We start from the raw sequence: 19,425 nt of genomic DNA, 5'->3' as shown, positions 1-19,425 counted from the left end.
GACCCCAAAGACCCCACCTGCCCAGCCCTTCCTTCTGAGGAAGCCCAGAGCCCGGCTGGGAGGGACTCGTGTCCCCTGGCTCCCAGAGACTGTCACTGTCGCTCTCGCTCTGAGCAGACACTTGGTGGGGCGCCTGAGCCCATCGGTCCCCACCTGCAGGTGGGGTTCACCCCCCATCCCCAAGGCTGAGTGAGGGTCAGGGAAGCTGTGTGACTCCCTCCAGCTGATTCCTTAACGCCCCCCACCCCACCCCCGCTGCCCCGTTAACCCTTTCTCTCCTGCAGCGCTGTCGCTTGGACCGGAGCTAGGGCCCTCGTCTGCCGCCCACTGTCCCCTGAGCTCTGGGGTTTCCGCGTCCCCATGGCGGCGTGGGCATCACGCCGCGTCCGCCTCTCTGCTCTCTGCCCCCCGTGCTCCCCCACCCTGGCCGCCCACCTCCTCACTCCCACCGGCTGCCCTCCTTACCTCGCACTTGCGCCCGAGCGCTGAAACGGCAGGGCTGCGACCCGGGCCTTTCCTCCCCCACAGCCCCCGTCGGGACTTGAGGGAAGAAAGGGGCCCCGAGGCCTGACTGTCAGTTTGGTCTGCACGCTTGTCCTGAGCTCCGGCCGCCGCCGCCGCCGCCCGTGGGGGTCGCTCAGGCCCGAGGGCAGGGTGGGCGGGCAGGACGGGCTCCCAGGGAAACAGGCAGACGGAGAGGTTGCTTGTGCAGAGCCCCACGCTCCCAGGGCCTGAGCTGGGGTGTGGACCCCGTGCCGTGGTCAGCTCTCTGAGCCCCTGTTCCAGATTCGTTGGGGGGACTCAACACTGTGCCCGCTGCCCAGCGGTTACAGCACAAGTGCCAGGCCTCAGGGGCCTGCGAGCAGGGCTCAGAACGGCCACTCAGGCCCAGCTCTCAGGCAGCCAGGGTCCAACGTGGGGCAGGTGCAGTCCTGTGGCGCCCAGGCATGAGGGGTCTCTAGGCTATGAGCTGGTTTGCTTCTGTGGACTCAGTGTCCTGAGCTCTGGGAGCCCCAGGCCCAGCTCTCCTTCGCCCAGCAAGCAGCTGCTCTGAACGGGGAAGGTCGTCATCCTGGGGGGGGGGTGGGAGCATGGGGCCTCCCTGTTTCCTGGCCAGTCCTGGGCATGGCGAGCGGGCGGGGGCAAGGGCTGTGCCCAGCTCCCTGCAGACGCGCGTGTTGGGGTCAAGGCCCCGCCTCCTGCCAGGCACACGGCATGCGCACTCGCAGCCAGCGGGTGCCCTCCCCACGACCCCCGCTCGGGACTAACGGGGCCCCGGTGCTGTGACCCAGCAGTACGGAGGAGGTGCTGTCCCTGGAGGAGAAAGACCTGAGGGACCGGGAGAGGCGCATGGCCAATAACGCGCGGGAGCGGGTGCGCGTGCGGGACATTAACGAGGCCTTCCGGGAGCTGGGGCGCATGTGCCAGCTGCACCTCAAGTCGGACAAGGCGCAGACCAAGCTGCTCATCCTGCAGCAGGCCGTGCAGGTCATCCTGGGCCTGGAGCAGCAGGTGCGAGGTAGGCGCCCGGGCCGGCCCCGCCCCGCCCTCCCGCCCACCGGGGACCTGAGCCGCCGGCGCCCCCCGACGCTCATCCTGCTGTTTAGACCCCCGGCCTGCATGGCCTTCTCGGGGACGGGGACAGGTCGAGAGATGGAGCAGCCGTGCGGGCCCCCCCATGTCCTTCCTCCCCTGGGGACCCTCTCCCACAGTGCTCTCCGCCTCCCCCCAGAGCGTAACCTGAACCCCAAAGCGGCCTGCTTGAAGCGCCGAGAAGAGGAGAAGGTGTCCGGCGTGGTCGGAGACGCCCAGATGGTGCTGTCGGCCGCCCACCCCGGCCTGGGCGAGGCCCACAACCCTGCCGGGCACATGTGACAGGAACGCCGCCCAGACGAATGACCCCACCTTGATCTAACCTGGGACAGTCACGCCAGGCGCCTGGTCCCCACCCCACGCAGCCCGTGGTCAGCCTTGAGCCAACACCGCCCTGGGGGCTCCGAAGGCAACACCACCGCCAGGTCTCTGGCCTGATCCTGAAACTGTGTCTCGGCCCTGCTGCCCAGGCCTGGGTGGCAAGGAGCATTGTTTTTGTTTTTGGTATATACACGTTGTCAGACGAGAAAATGAATGCCTTAAGTATAAAACGTGAAGACTCAAACATACCGTTCACAGAAGGGAAATGCTGTGCGGAGCCAGCTTGGTCGGCAGCCACCAACCAGCAACTTGTGCCTACGCCTGAGAGTTTTTTTTTTTTTTTTTTTTAAGGAAAATAAAAGGAACCTTAGTTATGAGAGGTTTTTTTTTTTTTTTAATTAGAAGAAAGTTAGTAAGAATGATGCCTTTTTTTTTTTTAGCTTTTTTTGCATATGTTTTCTAAGCAACAAATTTTTTTGTATAAAAGTCTCGTGTCTTGCTATTTTTGCTGCTGTTTCTAGAAATGAGCATTGCATTTCATGATCAACAAGGTTATTGAAAGTTGTATTAAAAAGACCCCAGGACTTCCCTGGTGGTCCAGTGGTTAAGACTCTGCGCTCCCAATGCAGGGGGCATGGGTTCAATCCCTAGTCGGGGAGCTAAGATCCCGTGTGCCACGTGGCGTGGCCAAAAAACTTGTAAAAGACCCCGTGTAAACTTGAGGTTCCCCACCCCCTGCCCCGGGAGCCACTGGACCAGGGGTGGCAGGTGCCGTCCAGTTTGGGTTCTAGCGTGGGGGGCTTGCTCTTGTGGTTTTGCTTCCTGTGAAGTAATGAGTGGGCCCTTGCTTGGTGGGGGCCTCCCCTGCCCGATCTCCCCTCAGGAAGGGGGACACCCTGCTGGGGCACCTCCAAGGAGGCAGGGACGCTCCCCTGTCACACAGCCGAAGTTCCTCCCCACAAACAGCTCTGGTCCCCCAGGCCCCTGCCTGCGGCCTGCCAGCCCCACATCCCTCCAAGTCCTGGGACCTCTCTCAGATGGGACTTTGTGAGGACCAGCATTCCTGGGCCCGGGGCCTGCGTTGCTGAGTATGGTACTGGGGGGCCTCCCTAAACACCCCATCCTTCATTCTCTGAACTCTGGCACAGAAACCCCCTGCTCCCCAAGTGGCCGTCCCGGTGTGGACTGGGGAAGTTACAGGATCCCCCTGCCCAGAAAGGCCCCTAGGCTGTGTGTCTGTCAGGGTTGACGCCCCACTGCAAACCAGGAGGGTGAGCCGCCCTCAGGCCCTGGGCGCCAACTCCCAGGCCTCCCCGAGTAGCCCTCTCTCCCGTGTGTTCAGGGGAACCCACTTGGCTTGGGCTGTCCCAGGTTTAAACAAAGTCCAGGGCAGTTGGTCACCTTACGTGTCACCTGGGCGTGGGGGTCAGGCCTGCTGGGGTCTCACCTGCCCTCCCTTTACCCCTTGCAGAGAGGCCTTACGTACCCCCAGGCTGGCTGCGCACACCCCACCCTACCAGCATCCCAGGTGTCTCCCCCAGAACCCCACCCTCACTCCCCGAGTACGGGGGTGGCCTGACTCTTCAAGACTGGAACTCCCCATGGCTGGGGGCCGGGTGCCCCACGGGAAGCTTGAGGGAACCCCAAGGCCAGCACGAGCAGGACATCCCAGCTTGGGGCCGGGGCTACTTCCAGGTCCCTGGGATCCCCTGGGGTCTGCCCCTGAGACCGATCAGGGGACTCTCCTTGGTGACTCCCCTGGTCTGTGGGTCTTGTCTCTCTTTGGGGAACCTGCCTCAGTTTCCCTCTGCCTTGGGCCTAACCCACAGACCCAGATGGGCAGGGGCGGAGGAGCCTCTGCGGCCCCCCGAGGCCCACAAACTTTTGAACTGTGTATTACATATATAATTTAAGTTTTATATATTTTATATATATATAATGAGATTAACCCAGCACGGGAAAAAGTAGCCTTGGGGGAGGGGAAGAACCACAATTACGGGGAAAATTGTGCTCTGAGTGCCTCAGGATAACTGATTTTTTTAAAAACAACAACAAAAAGTTTTTTAAGTAGAATAATTTTATATAAGTGTCAACACAGCTGGCTGAATTCTTTGGGATTTTTAATAACGATCCTCTTTAAAGTCGATTTGGAGACCTGTACATAACAGCACTGTAGCAATAAATGTGACATTTTATGACAATACTCTGCTGTCCCTGGATCTTTCAGCTGCTGTGTGCTTACAGATGAAAAGAGGGGTTGGGAAGGTGGTGCCTCCGGTGTCGGTGTAGGCGCTCACTAGGTGGCCTGAGTACATCCCACCAAGGATGGCCCGGGGGGTTGTGGGCTCATCCGCACTGCACATCTCCTGGACAGCTAAAACAGCTCGGCGGGTGGGTGGGTGGGCAGGGGGGCTTGGAAACCACAGGAATCTGTTCTCACACATTCTGGAGGCCAGATGTCCCAGGTCCAGGTGTGGTAGGGCCGCATTCCCTCCTGACCACCCCCACCCCAGGAGAGTCCTTCCTGCCTCTTCCAGCTTCTGGGGGCCCCAGGTGTGCCTCGGTTTGCAGCCGCATCACCCTGATCTCCACCTCCATCTTCAGGTGGCCTCTCCCTGTGTGTTTTGTGTCCAGGTGTCCCTCCTACACACACACCTGTCATTGCCTTAGGGCCGCAAAATCTCTAGCATGACCTCATCTTAACCAATCACATCTGCAAAGACCTTATTTCCAAATAAGGTCCAGTTCACAGGCTGTAGCAGGGGTGGGGGGCGGTCAAGACTTGAACATGTCCTCTTGGGAGGACACAGTTTAGCCCTCAACTGGGGTTTGATGGGGTGGTGGGGAGCAAGGCCGCAGACACTGGGAAAGGTGGCCACGGTGATTCCTTGTTCTAGAAGCAAAGTTCCTCGGGCAAAGCCAGGGACCTGCACTTGGAATAAGGGCTCCCGGGATGTGGAAGCTGACTGGCTCCTGGCGGAAGGCCACTCCCTGAGTTAGTATGTATGTACGTATGTATGTATGTATGTATGTATTTTAACATCTTTATTGGATCCCAATGCAGGGGGCCCAGGTTCTATCCCTGGTTAGGGAACTAGATCCCACATGCCGCAACTAAGACCTGGCGCGGCCAAATAAATAAATATTAAGAAAAATAATAATAAATATTAAAAAATAAATAATGTAATACACCAAAACCCACTGAATGATGCACATTGAATGGGTGAATTGTATGGTGTGTGGATTATATCTCAATAAAGCTGTCTAAAAATATCTTAAAGGTGCCAAAATTCTTATCCGGGGAGGCGTCACCTCTCTGTCCCAGCAGGGGTCGGCTCCAGGGAAATTTCTGGAAGGAGCATCTGCTTGACTCAGGTCAGAGAAATCTGGTGGCAGGGGGTTGGGCACAGGGAAACGGGGGCGGTGGATGTGTGTGTGGCTTGACAGCGCCACTGGTGCCGCAGGTGTGTTCCTGAGTCCAAGCCTTTCAAAGCCTGCGGCTCCCCATCTGCTGGATGCCCACCGGGCCCTCCAGGGCTGACAGAGAACCCGCAGAGCCCGGTCCTGGAGCAGCCCTGACACCCGCAGGCCAGGGAGGGAAGGGACATGCCTGACTGAGAGACAGTGCCAGGCTGCAGCAGGATGATGGGAGCCACAAAAGAAAGGCCCACGTCCTGGCCTGTGAAGGGCACCCTATTTTGAAAAAGGGTCTTTGCAGATGTAATCGAGTTAAGGATCTCAAGATCACCCTGGTTTAGGGTGACCCCCAAATCAATGAGTGTCCTTATAAGAGACAGAAGACAAGAGACACAGAGGAGAAGCCACGTGACAACAGGCTGGAAGGATGCAGCCACAAGCCAAGGGATGCCGGGGGTGGGGGGCAGTGCGGCGGGGTGGCACGGCCCAGAAGCTGGAAGAGGCAAAAAGGACCCTTGGAGCCTCCAGAGGGACCACAGCCCTGTGACACCTTGATCTCAGACATATGGCCTCCAGAACTGGAAGAGGATAAACCCCTGTTGCTTTAAGCCACCCAGCTTGTGGTCATTTGTCACGCAGCCATGGGAAATTAATAGCATCTGTGCCCTTTTTTAAAACGGCAAAACATCCAAATGCAACAGGGACTCTTCATACCTCGCTGGTGGGGACACAAACTGATACAAGGACTTTGGAAAAGACTTTGGTGGTGCACCTGAAACTAACATGTTACACGTCAATTACACCTCAACAATAATAAAAGCGTTTGGCAGTTTCTTCTACAGTTAAACATAAGCCTCCCCTACAAGTCAGCCAGCAGCCAGTCCACCCCAGTCATCCACCCAAGAGACACAAAGACACACATCCACACAAAGACCTGGATGCAACTGCTCACTGCAGATTCCTTTCCCATCGCCAAAATGTGGAAACAACCCAAATGTCCTTCAACAGGTCAGTGGGGAAACACAAGGGTCCACCCACTCCATGGACCACGACTCAGGAGAAGGAATGAACCACTGACAGAAACAATGGCTTGGATGATTCAAAATAGCTACGCTGCGTGGACAAAGCCAGACACAAAAGAGAACACACTCTATGATTCTCGGTAGAAAAGTCTAGAAAATGCAGACTAATTCACAGTAGCGTGGTTGTAGGGGCTGGAGGGGGGAGTGGGTGGGGTCCCAAAGGGGCAGGAGGAAACTTCCAGGGGACGAGGGGGAGGTGTTCATTATCTCCACAGTGTGATGGTTTCATGGGTGTGCACATATGTCGAAATACCAAGTTGTATGTTTTAAATACGTGCATTTTTGTAGGTCAAGTATACATCGGTAAAGTTGTAAAAATTGTAAAAGAAAAGAATCCAACAGATGAACGGATAAACGCCATGTGGTCCCTCCACACATGGGAGCATCACTCAGCCATGAAAAGGGGTGAAGCACTGACACTCGCTACAACGTGGATGGACCCTGAGAACACGATGCTCAGTGAGAGAAGCCAGACACAGAAGGACACACAGTGTGTGATTCCATTGATGGGAAACGTCCAGAACAAGCAGATGCATAGACAGAGAGTGAATTCCTGGTTGTCAAGGGCTGGGAAGGGGGTGGGGGGTGGGATGACTGCTGATGAGGACAGGGCTTCTATTGGGGTGATGGAATGTTCTGGAATTAGATGGAGGTGGTGGTCACACAACCTTGTGAATGTACTAAAGACCACTGAATGCTACACTTTACAATGGTTAATTGTATGTTATGTGAATTTCACATTGATGAAAACAAGAAAAGTCATTCCGTTTCCTGAGGGCCAGATAGGGATCCTGCATGGAACCCAGGAGGCCAGGGCAGAGGGCCAGCAGGGTGCGAGGGGGGCCAACCGTTCTTGCTTATCCACCATCTCTTCTGGTCACAGAATCCTGGTATTCTCTTTTGGGGATCCTCCTCCAATTTCAGCCCACATCCTCAAATGAGAGGGGCCAACTCTGCCCTGTTTCCACAGCACGTGAATGAGAACCAGCTTAGGGGCATTTTCTGTGATTATTGGGAAAGAGGTGCCATCTTCCTGCAAGGGTTGCTGGAATGTCAGCCAAGAGTTTCTGGGTGCCTCTGCTCAGAGTTCACCACAGAGTAAGGGCAACACAGAAGAAAGAAGAGATGAGAGATAGAGAGAAGATTCATAATGATATTGCTAGACTCCTGGATGCAGCTGTGCCTGAAGCCATCTAACATGCCACAGAACTTCCTTCTGTTCTTTTAAGCCAGTTTTTGTTCTTCGCTTATCACTTGAAACGAAAAGCATTCTGCCTCGTGAGCTGAAGTGCATTAAGCAGAAGGAACAATGAGGCAGAGCTTCAGAAACTGCTGGATCCAGGACCTGCAGCCCCAAGGCCTCTATGCCCACCTCTGCTCATCTTTTCACGCAGGTCTATTCTCTGTCTCATGATTTCTAATCTCTGTCTCAGATTCTACAATCTCCAGGGTGGCCCCTACATCCCATTTTCTAAGTTTCCATCGAGGACAGAGACTTAATTCAGGTCCTCTCTGATCCCAAGCTCAAAAATCCCAGGGCAACTGGAAAGGCGGAGAAACAATGTCCAACTCAATAGCAACGAGCACCCCTCCTGCCCAGACCGTGGTCTCCAGCCAACCCCCTGGTCCGAGGCCAGGGCTAGGTGAGAACCTGCAGCCCTCTGGGAACCGCAGTCTTGGAGGGTGCCTAGGGGCTGATCCCAGCAGGATGGGCTGGGCTGGGCAGACAAACCCCACGGTTTCCAGTCCGCATCTCCAAGCCTGCATTCGACGCTGGGACCCCGGAGGCGGTGAAAGGAGAAGGCGAGCCCGAGCGAGCCTGGGGCGGCGGAAAGCAGAGGGAGGAGGACCCACCTGTCCTGGGTCCATCAGCTAACAGGTGGCATCCGGAATGTTGACAGCGCGAGGAACCAGGCCTCCCTCTGCTGCCGGAATGAGGAATCACTCCCAATCGAAACGTGCAAACAATTTCCCACCGAGCCTCCGAGCAACAGACAACAAAATGCCAGCAAACCGAGGCTCGGGCAAGCGCTGTCATCTGGCCAAGGTCCCACACACAGCGAGTCCAGTGACAACGCCTAATTCCTTCAAAAGGGAGTTCAAATCCCACCCTTCCCCTCTGCGCGACTCCGGGCTTAACCCTTCCCCGTTTGGCCTGTTTCTTTAACTGTAAATAAAGTTCTGGCACGTAATAAGGACACAAACTCACCAGTCAAATGTCGCGGGCCACACTTGGTCGCTGGACGTTGCGCAGCTTGGGGCCACTCTGACCGCCAGAGCGGAGAGGAAGACCCGCGTCCCCACGTCACGTGGTCAGAAAGCCCAGCCTCCCGAGCCCACCCATTCTAGTCTGCGTTCTTCAGACCCTCCCCGGAAGTGTGAGTGCAAATATTTTCCGAGTCTGCGCGCGCAGCGGCGGCGGTCCCCGGATCTCGCGCGGTCAGCCCGCCTGGGCTGGGCTGGGCTGGGCTGGGCCGGGCCGGGCAGGGCGGGGCGGGGCGGGGCCTCCCTGCGGGCCTGCGCGCAGCGGCTGCCGCGCCTGCGCAGTGCATCCGAGCCGGCGGGGCCAGGGTCACCCTGAGGTGGGACGGCGCCGCTATGTTGGAAAGGTTCGTGGCCCCGCGCTACCGCCAGCTGGCCAGAAACTGGTGAGGATGCGGCTACCGCCCCCGGACCCCTTGTCCTCCCAGGTCCCAAATGGGGAAACTGAGTCACAGAGCGGCGGCACGGTCTGCCCCGCGCGTGGCTGGCCCCCGACCCTGAGGCGCTTTGCCTGGGGGCCGCGATGGTGCCCACCCAGTCCGCGCCCAGCACCCCCGGCTCAGCTCCTGGGGCTGGAAACTGACCCTGTGCGCTCCTGGCTTTGCTTTTGTTTGACGTTGTTGTGAAGCCGAGGGCTGCGCCTGTCCTTGACTGACCCCCGTGGGAGGCGGGTGGGATGGGGGTGACCCCACGTGGCAGCCGGGATTGGGGAGCCCACGACGTGAGGCGCTGAGAAACAGGGGGCCTGTACTCCGCAGTCGTGTCCCTGAGCCCCGGCAGGGAGAGTGATGGGTGGGGGCTGTCCCTGGACAGTGGCGCCGGCAGAGACCTTCGAGTGGACAGTGACAGTGGCGCTTTACAGCTGGAGCGACCGAGGCTCAGGACGAAAGGCCGTCGCTGGCGTCGGGTGGGACCGCCAGCGGCCCCTGCAGCCCCTACCGCGGGCGGCTCGAGCCTCCGGGCGCTCTCGGTCCGTCCCCATCTGCGCATGGTCAGAGCAGCGACCCCCTCATCCAGGGTTTCGTTCAGTCGGCAGCAGCACCCACTGAGCACCTGGTGTGTGCTCGCACCTACCACTGAGTCGGGTGCCAGAGACACAGCGATAAACGGAAACTTCCTGGCTGATGCTCTAGGTCGTGGACCAGAAAAAATTAAAGCGATGTGATCCATGGCATGAGGTTGATGTAAAGTAATAAAGGGGGTGGGTGCAGCCCTGTCCCACCCACACTGGCTTCCGGAGGCCAGGAAGCGGGACTCACCCCCAGGAGACACTGTGGAGTTGTGGGGTCTCAGGCTCGGAGCATCCGCGCTCACCAGCTGGGTAATCTGCACTCGGCTCCTCCCCGAGCCCTGGGCGTCTTCCTGTGAGGAGGGGGAGGAGAGGTGGTGAGGGTGTAACGAAATCCCACGAGGGACTGTCAGCAGCATCATCACCTTCGGTGCCCCGTGGAGGTCAGGTGTGTGGCCACCTCCCTCTCTGTGAGCTTCACAGTGCCCCAAGGGGAGTGGCCAGGATGATTGCGGGAGTGGGGGGGGGCGGGCGGTGGAGGCCTCCCTGAGGGCAGGCTCCTCTGACATCAACACCCCTCAAAGCTGTTGGGCTGTGAGAGGAAAGATTCCCTCTCTGTTCGTGACACCTGCCCCAGAGCCTGTTCCAAAAGCAGCAGTAACCCGGGACCCCATCAAGGCGCAAAGTTGAGTTGTACGGGCCTCTCCCCAGGGTCTCCCCAGGGAGCAGGGGGTGTCGTTGGTGAGGCAGGTTGGGGAGGGGGTGTTGCTGCTTCCATCTCTCTACCCCAACACCCCAGGCCCATGGGCTACGGCGATCCGGTGAAGTGGGCACCCATGCACAAATTCTGCCCCTGCACAGACCAGCGATGGAGCCTGTGACAGCTCTCTGTCGCTGCATAGCCCACCAAACGCAGCAGCTTTGCAGACTTTCATTATCAGTTACTGTGGGTCAGGAATTGGAACACAGCTGAGTCCCCTGCTCAGTGTCTCATCTGAAGGCTTTACTGGAGGATGTGTTTCCAGGTCACACCTGTGGTTGCAGCAGGGGGCCACCCTCAGTCCTCTGACACAGGGGCCCCTCTACAGGGCAGCTCACAAACTAGCAGCTGGCTCCCCGCAGAGAGGTAAGAGCAAATGAGCACGCCCTGACAGAGCCAGTCTCTAAAAGCCCATCTCAGAAGTGACATTCCCTCGCGGTCCAGTGGTTAGGACTCGGCGCCTTCGCTGCCGGGGCCTGGGTTCAATCCCTGGTCGGGTAACTAAGATCCCGCAAGCCGTGTGGCACGGCCAAAGAAAACCAAACCAAAACGAAAGAAGTGACAGCCCATCATCTCTCGTATTTGATTCATCAGAGGCGAGTGACTGGATCCTGCCGACCTCAAGGGGAGGGGCTGTACAGGGGTGTGAACACCAGGAGGTGGGACTATTGGGGCCATCCTGGACCCTGCCCATCACTGGACGCACATGTGGAGTGTGGTGGTCTTGGAGTCCCTGCCTCGGCTCTGCACCCGGTGGGCTGTGTGTCCCGGGGGCATGGCTTGCCCTCTGTGCCTTGGTCTCATCTGTGAGACAGGGACCCTGATAACTCACACCTCCCTCAGTCCATTGGCTGTCTCGGATCTAGCTGCCGCAAACCACGTTAACGTGCCTACCTGCAAAGTTAAGATATCCTTATGCTTTACAAGCTTGGGCTTTCTCTTTTTTTAGTGGAATTCCTCAAATAAAACCTTAAGCAGGGACTTCGCTGGCGGCGCAGTGGTTAAGAGTCTGCCTGCCAGTCGGGTTCGAGCCCTGGTCCAGGAAGATCCCACATGCCACGGAGCAACGAAGCCTGTGCGCCACAACTACTGAGCCTGCGCTCTAGAGCCTGCGAGCCACAACTACTGAGCCCACGTGCCTGGAGCCCGTGCTCCGCAACGAGAGAAGCCACCGCAATGAGAAGCCCGTGCACCGCAACTAGAGAAAGCCCGCATGCAGCAACGAAGACCCAGTGCAGCCAAAAATAAATAAATTTACTAAAAAAACAAAAGAATAAAACCTCATGCATATCCTAATATGAAGGCAGCTGGGAATGGAGTTGACTCAGGGTCACCTGCCTGGTGCTTGCCCTCGGGGTCATCAGCATGATGTGTCCACATGCTGGGCAGGGCCAGGTGCATGGGGGGTGGGGGGTGGGCACCTGATAAACGGCAGCTTGGGATGGGGGGATCCGGCCACGCTACCAGGTGAGGCCTGACCCCCGTTCTTGCAGGTTACCCACAGTGGGCACGTGGGGCACCGTGGGAGCCATGGGGCTGGTGTGGGCCACTGACTGGCGGCTGATTCTGGACTGGGTGCCCTACATCAACGGCAAGTTCAAGAAGGACGATTAATTAAACCCATCCCCCTCGGACCCCTCCGGTAAGTTTCAGCAGCTGTCGGCTGGTGTAGCCCGGGATTCCTGAGCAGCAGAGGAGCAGTGTTCCCCGCAGGTCCAGGGCTGGGCCGGCAGGTGTTGGGGGCTCACCTGGAGAACCCTGCCTGAGGGCGGAGCCCTGCACTAGCCTCCTGCCTGGTGGCGCAGAGCTGCCAGCCAGCAGCCTCGGTTTGTGGGGCTGGGGAGTGGGCGCTGCCCCTTGGGGCTCAGTCCTGGAGGCTGAGCCTGCACCCTGGGTGGGACGGAGGGATGCCCCGTTTTACAGACAGGAAAGTGGAGGCTGGCCTCCCTGGGCGGGCTGCTATGAGCACTGATGAGCCCGGCGCTGTGCTGCCCACCTGACAGCCCAGAGTGCACGTGCATCCCCATTTCACAGACTCTTAAGTGGCACAGCCAGATCTGGTGTTGGAGCCTGTCTGTGGCGTCTGTGCTCTCACTGGGCGCTCAGCATCTGCTGCTCACCCTGCTTCGTTCCCCCTCCAGGTGTCTGGTGGTGCTGCCCCCTTCCATGTGCATCTGGAACGGCCCAGGCTCTTGGGATTGACCTCGAGGAAATACACGGCGCAAGTTAGGTTTCCTGCGTTGGTGGAAATAGCTTTGGTGTGTGAACACACACGGCATTAAACCTCACTCTGAAACCTGCTGGCCTGCACGTGCTCATGCTGGGGCTTGGTTGGTTATGTTGACTGCAGGCCCAGGGGCCCAGATGACCCGGGGAGGCTTTCAACTCCAAAACTGCAAATCTGCAGCTTCCCAGTGGCTGGCAGACATGGTTTGATTACTTCACATGTTTAGTGGATAATACCTGCACGGGGTTTTTATCGATCGCTGCCTTAACAAGTTATCCTTGACCTAGTGGCTCAAGACAAACATTATCTCTCAGTGAGAATTTGGGAGTGATCTGTCTGGGGGGCTCTTGGCTGAGGGTCCCTCATCAGGTTGCAGTAGAGGCATCGGCTGCGTGATGAAGGGTGGCACCGGGGTGGGGTGGGGAGTCAGGGCTTCCAGGAGGCCCCCTCACTTGGCTCCTCCCCACATGGGCCTCCCAGACGCTGCTTGAGCCTCTCTACGACACAGCAGCCCGAGAGCAGGCAGGGAAGAGCCTCTGTGCTTTTTATGACCTACTCAGGACTCTCAGGCCATCCCCTGCTCCACACCTTATTCGGGAGGAGAATTAGGCTCTGTGTCTTGAAGGAGGAACATCAGAACCTGTAGACGTGTTAAACCATCACCGGGGATACAAAAATGAGCGGGTACACGAGGATATACTGCATACAGGCAGTTCCCTCCAACTCCTGCCAAGTTCTGGAAAATTCTAGAAACGTTCTATTTGTGAAGAAGAGCTGTTTTATTAGTCTGTCTGGGCTGCCACAACAAAGCACAGGCCAGGCAGCTTAAGCTACACAATGAACGTCTCACAGTTCTGGAGGCTGGAAGTCGGCTCAGTTCTGGCAGGGTTGGTTCCTGGCGAGGGCCCGCCTCCTGGCCTGCAGACAGCCCCCTTCTCACTGCATCCTCACATGGCCTCTCCTTGACGTGAGCAAGTGAGCTCTCCAGGGACTCTTAGGACATGCTAATTCTAGGGGACCAGGGCCACACCCTTCTGACCTCATTTAACCTTAATTGTTTCTGGGAGGCCATCTCCACATGCAGCCACACTGGGGGTTAGGGTGTCAGCATATACATTTCAGGGAGACGCTTTCAGACCACAGCAGCTTTGTATATTTTAACACAAGTAGTGGCATGTTTTACACACTTTTCTGCACAAACATTTTCCACCTATGGCTTATTTCCTGGAAGCCATGCCACTTTGGAAAGCACAAAGCATCATGAAAAAGTCTACAAATAAGGGATTTCCCTGGTGGTCCAGTGGTTAAGAATCCACCTTCCAGTGCAGGGGTTGCAGGTTCGATCTTGAACTAGTTAGCTGTGGGACAACTAAGCCTGTGTGCCCCAACCAGAAGCCTGCAACGAAAGATCCTGCGTGCCACAACTAAGACCCAAAGCAGCCAAATTAAAAAAAAAATTTTTTTAATAAATATTTTTTAAAAGTCTGCAAACAAATGCTGGAGAGGGTGTGGAGAAAAGGGAACCCTCCTACACTGTTGGTGGGAATGTAAACTGGAGCAGCCACTATGGAGAACAGTTTGGAGGTTCCTTTAAAAACTAAAAATAGAATTACCATATGATACAGTGATTCCACTCTTAAGCATATATCTGGAAAAGATGAAAACACTAATTCAAAAAGATACATGGAAGGCTTCCCTGGTGGTGCAGTGGTTGAGAGTCCGCCTGCTGATGCAGGGGACGCGGGTTCGTGCCCCAGTCCGGGAGGATCCCACATGCCGCGGAGCGGCTGGGCCCGTGAGCCATGGCTGCTGGGCCTGCGCGTCCGGACCCTGTGCTCCACAATGTGCTCTCACAACAGTGAGAGGCCCGCATACCACAAAAAAAAAAAAAAAGAATCTGCCTGCCAATGCAGGGGACACAGGTTTGAGCCCTGGTCCGGGAAGATCCCACCTGTCGCAAAGCAACTAAGCCTGTGCGTCACGACTACTGAGCCTGCGCTCTAGAGCCCGCGAGCCACAACTACTGAGCCTGCGCTCTAGAGCCCGTGTGCCACAACTACTGAGCCTGCGCTCTAGAGCCCGTGTGCCACAACTACTGAAGCCCACATGCCTAGAGCCCGTGCTCCGCAACAAGAGAAGCCACCACAGTGAGAAGCCCGCGCACCGCGACAAAGAGTAGCCCCCACTTCCCACAACTAGAGAAAGCCTGCGCACAGCAACAAAGACCCAATGCAGCCAAAAATAAATAAATACATTTATTAAAAGAAAAAAAAAAGATACATGGACCCCAATGTTCATAGCAACACTAGTTACAATAGCCAAGACATGGAAGCAACCTAAATGTCCACTGACAGAGGAATGGATAATGTGGTACATATACACAATGGACTATTACTCAGCCATAAGAAAAGGATGAAGTATTGCCATTTGCAGCCACATGGATGGATCTAGAGATTATCATACTAAGTGCAGTAAGCCAAAAAAAGACAAATATCATATGATATCACTTATATGTGGAATCTAAAAAGATGATACAAATGAACTTATTTACAAAACAAATAGGCTCACAGAAAATAAATTTATGGTTACCAAAGGGGAAAGAGGGGAAGGGAGGGATAAATTAGGAGTTTGGGAATAACATACACACACTGCTATAAATGAAATAGATAAACAACAAGAACATACTCTATAGCACAGGGAACTATAGTCAATATAATAAACCATAATGAAAAAATATGAAAAAAATATACATACATGTGTATAACTGAATCACTTTGCTGTACACCTGAAACTAACACATTATAAATCTACAACTCAATTAAATTAAAAAAAACACAGCATCCTCAGTTTTTAAACGGCTGCCTGGTACCAACATTTACTAACCAGTCTATTAGCAAAGGACATTCATTTCCTGTCATTTGCCATTATAACAGTATCTGTGGAGTGATGTTATTTCAGACATAAATGAATAGATGCCACTTAAATACCTATAAGTGATGGATTCTGAGATAAGTTACTCAATTTAAAAAAAATTTCTAACTCATGCAGATGTGCACAGTCCCACAGCCCCCCATCAAAGCCTGAAACAAAAGGAAATGTGAGCCCCTATACAAGAGTTTTTATGTATTTTTGTAATGGCTAATGGTTTTAATGAAAATATCTGTGTTTGCTTCTGTGAAAGCCAAAAAAGTAAAATTCTAATAACTTCAGGTTCGGATTAAGTACAGTATTTAGGCTTAAACTTCTGTGAGTTTTCATACAACTCCTTTTCAACATTTCAATACTTTTTCAACCACTTCAGTGTTCACGGAGGGGAAAGTTAACCATCAAAAACCACATGAAGGACTTCCCTGGTGGCGCAGTGGTTAAGAATCCACTTGCCAATGCAGGGGACACGGGTTCGAGCCCTAGTCCGGTAGGATCCCACATGCTGCAGAGCAACTAAGCCCGTGCGCCACAACTACCGAGGCTGTGCTCTAGAGCCCACGAGCCACAACTACTGAAGCCTGTGTGTCTAGAGCCCGTGCTCTGCAACAAGAGAAGCCACCGCAATGAGAAGCCCATGCACTGCAACAAAGAGTAGCCCCCGCTCGCCGCAACTAGAGAAAGCCCACACGAAGCAACAAAGACCCAACGCAGCCAAAAATATATAAATAAACTTATTTTTTAAAAAACTACATAAAAACATATTGTATAAAGGGGGACTTCCCTGGCAGTCCAGTGGTTAAGACTCTGTGCTTCCAATGCAGGGGGTGTGGGTTCCCCTGGTTGGGGAACTAAGATCCCACATGCTGCGCTGAGTGGCCAAAAAATAAATTAAAATTAAATTAAATTTAAAAATAACTAAATAAAATAAAAATACCTTCCTATAATGTCTTGTACTAAGTTGGTGTTCAGTAAATATTGCCTTAAAAAATGTATAAAGGGCGTATCTTCCTCATTTTGTCTCACTTTAAAATGGCACAGTACTGTTCAATCTGTATTTAAATTTTTTACATTTTATATACAAATAGCTCCTACAATTCAATAACAAAAAAAAAAACAATCCAATCGAAAAATGGGCAGAAGACCTAAATAGATATTTCTCCAAAGATGGCCAATAGGCACACAAAAAGATGCTTAACATCACTAATTATTAGAGAAATGAAAATCAAAACCACAGTGAGTTACCACCTCACACCAGTCAGAATGGCCATCATTAAAAAGTCTACAAATAATAAATGCTGGAGAGGGTGTGGAGAAAAGGGAACCCTCCTACACTGTTGGTGGGAATGTAAATTGGTGCAGCCACTATGGAGAACAGTATGGAGGTTCCTTAGAAAACTAAAAATAGGGACCTTCCTGGCAGTCCAGTGGTTAGGACTCCGTGCTTTTACTGCTGAGGGCCCCGGTTCAATCCCTGGACGGGGACCTAAAATCCCACAAGCCACATGGTGTGGCCAAACAAAAACAAAAAATAGAATTGTCATATGATCCAGCAATCCCATTCCTGGGCATATACCAGACAAAACTATCATTTGAAAAGTTACAGGCACCCCAATGTTCATAGCAGCATTATGTACAATTGCCAAGACATGGAAGCAACATAAATGTCCATCGACAGATGAATGGATAAAGAAGTTGTGGTACATATACAATGGAATACTACTCAGCCATCAAAAAGAATAATGCCATTTGCAGCCAACAGGGATGCAACTAGAGATTGTCATACTAAGTAAGTCAGAAAGAGAAAAGACAAATACCATATGATACCACTTATATGTGGAATCTAAAATACAACACAAATGAACATATCTACAAAACAAAAACAGACACAGAGGAAAAAACTTGTGATTGCCAAGGGTGGGGAGGGATGGAGTGGGAGTTTGGGATTAGCAGATGCAAACTATTATATATAGGATGGATAAATAGCAAGTTCCTACTATATAGCACAGGGAAATACATTCAATATCCTGTGATAAACCATAATGGAAAAGAATATGAAAAATATATATATGTATGACTGAGTCACTTTGCTGTATAGCGGAAATTAAACACAACATTGTAAATCAACTATACTTCAATAAAATTTAAAAATTTTTCGACATTTTGTTCATCATGGATTTTTTGCATTCATTTCGGATTGTTAAAATATTGCATTAACTGCCATTAATCTTGAAGTTTTTGGCGCCCACTAAATTTTCTGCCCAAGGTAAGTGCCATGAATGCCTCATATTAGCTTGCAGGAATGCTTGGCTGGGGACATCTGTGGTTGTCACGACTCAGGGGGGTCTCCTGGCATGAGTGGGCGGGGCCAGGGATGCTGCTCCACACCCTGCAGTGCCCAGGATGACCCCACAGAGAATGCATTGGCCCCAATGGCAGCAGTTGCAGGGCAGAGAGACCCTGCCTCCGAAAGTCTTTTCAAGGTCCTCACATGGCACCTCCTGGTTTAATTTCTATCTTTCACCTTGTGGAGACGGGCAGAAGGCATCTGCTTGGGGACTGGGCCAGCAGGCCTGGTCAAAGAGTTTATTTCAAAGGAGCAGTGCCCAGCCCAACGGGAGAGGAGCTGGGCAGCCCCCATCCCTCCCATCCAGGCCTCCTGGCCTCTCGTCTCTGCATCTGCCGCCAGCACCCTGGGTCACGGCCACCCTCCCGGCCAGGCCTCTGGACCAGTCCCTTGAGGATAGTCCTTGGCTCGGGCCAAGTAACACCCAGAGACCCACTGTCTATGCTCTGGGGTCAGCCTGGGCCTGAGGGGGTCAGATTCCCTGAGAAGCAAGTGAGACCAGCGGGGCTGGTTTTTGAGGTGGAGGCGTTGCATTTCCATCATCCAACCATGAGGTCAAATCCAACATCACGTGTCCATGGGTACACGACTGTCAAAACCCAGAAAATAACAAAGGAGGATGTGGAGAAATCAGAGCCTTTGTTCACTGCTAGTGGGAATGGGAAATGGAGCAGCCACAGTGGACAACAGTCTGGCAGTTCCTCAAAAAATTAAACATAGGGAAACAGGCACATGAAAAGATGCTCAGCATCACTAATCATCAGAAAAATGCCAATCAAAATCACAATAAGGTATCACCTCACACCTGTCAGAATGACTATTATCTAAAAGTCTACAAATAAAAAATGTTGGTGAGAATGTTGTGGAGAAAAGGGAATCCTCCTACACTGTTGGTGGGACTGTAAATTGGTGCAGCCACTATGGAGAACAATAAGGACGTTTCTGCAAAAACTAAAAACAGAAGTACCATATGACCCAGGAATTCCACTCCTGGGTATATATCCAAAAGAAACAAAAACACTAATTCAAAAAGATACATGCACCCCAGTGTTCAGAGTAGCACTATTTACAATAGCAAAGACACGGAAACAACCTAAGTGTCCAGCAACAGATGAATGGATAAAGATGTGGTACATATATATAATAGAATATTACTCACCTATAAAAAAGGAAATTTTGCCATTTGCATCAACATGGATGGATCTGGAAGGTATTACACTCAGTGAAATTAAGTCAGACAAAGATAAATACTTTATGATACTGGTCATCTATGGAATCTAAAAAATACAGCAAACTAGTGAATAAAACAAAAAAGCAGCAGACTCACAGATACAGAGAACAAGCTAGTGGTTACCAGTGGAGGGAGAGAGGGGCAACATAGGGGTTGGGGGTGGGAGGTACAAACAGTTGGGTGTAAGACTGGCTCAGGGATGTACTGTAGGACATGAGCAATATTGCCAATATTTAGTAATAACTGTAAAT

At 53.3% G+C, this 19,425-nt stretch overlaps 2 protein-coding genes across 14 annotated transcripts in view; both read left to right on the top strand.

The window, feature by feature from the left end:
- Positions 1-4,117, top strand: part of TCF3 (transcription factor 3) — a 36,686-nt gene extending 32,569 nt beyond the window's left edge. For 5 of the 13 annotated variants that reach the window (XM_060094664.1, XM_060094659.1, XM_060094658.1 and 2 more), the window contains one exon: positions 1,733-4,117. In XM_060094664.1, coding sequence (XP_059950647.1) covers positions 1,733-1,875 — 143 coding nt within the window. In that variant the 3' untranslated portion in view covers positions 1,876-4,117. Of the gene's footprint in view, positions 1-1,292; positions 1,520-1,732 lie in introns of all 13 variants that reach the window. The other 8 variants (XM_060094662.1, XM_060094657.1, XM_060094660.1 and 5 more) reach the window with 6 other exon arrangements.
- Positions 4,118-8,960: 4,843 nt separating this feature from the next.
- On the top strand, positions 8,961-12,740 carry LOC132485802 (cytochrome b-c1 complex subunit 10). The gene is made up of 3 exons (XM_060092405.1): positions 8,961-9,061; positions 11,938-12,086; positions 12,586-12,740. Exons 1-2 carry the CDS (start codon positions 9,012-9,014, stop codon positions 12,056-12,058), a joined length of 171 nt encoding a protein of 56 aa, XP_059948388.1. The 5' UTR covers positions 8,961-9,011; the 3' UTR covers positions 12,059-12,086; positions 12,586-12,740.
- Positions 12,741-19,425: the final 6,685 nt, after the last annotated feature.

This window comes from Mesoplodon densirostris, chromosome 3, assembly GCF_025265405.1.
Source record: "Mesoplodon densirostris isolate mMesDen1 chromosome 3, mMesDen1 primary haplotype, whole genome shotgun sequence".
Classification (NCBI taxonomy): Eukaryota; Metazoa; Chordata; class Mammalia; order Artiodactyla; family Ziphiidae; genus Mesoplodon; species Mesoplodon densirostris.
This window is presented reverse-complemented; position numbering and strand designations above follow the sequence as displayed.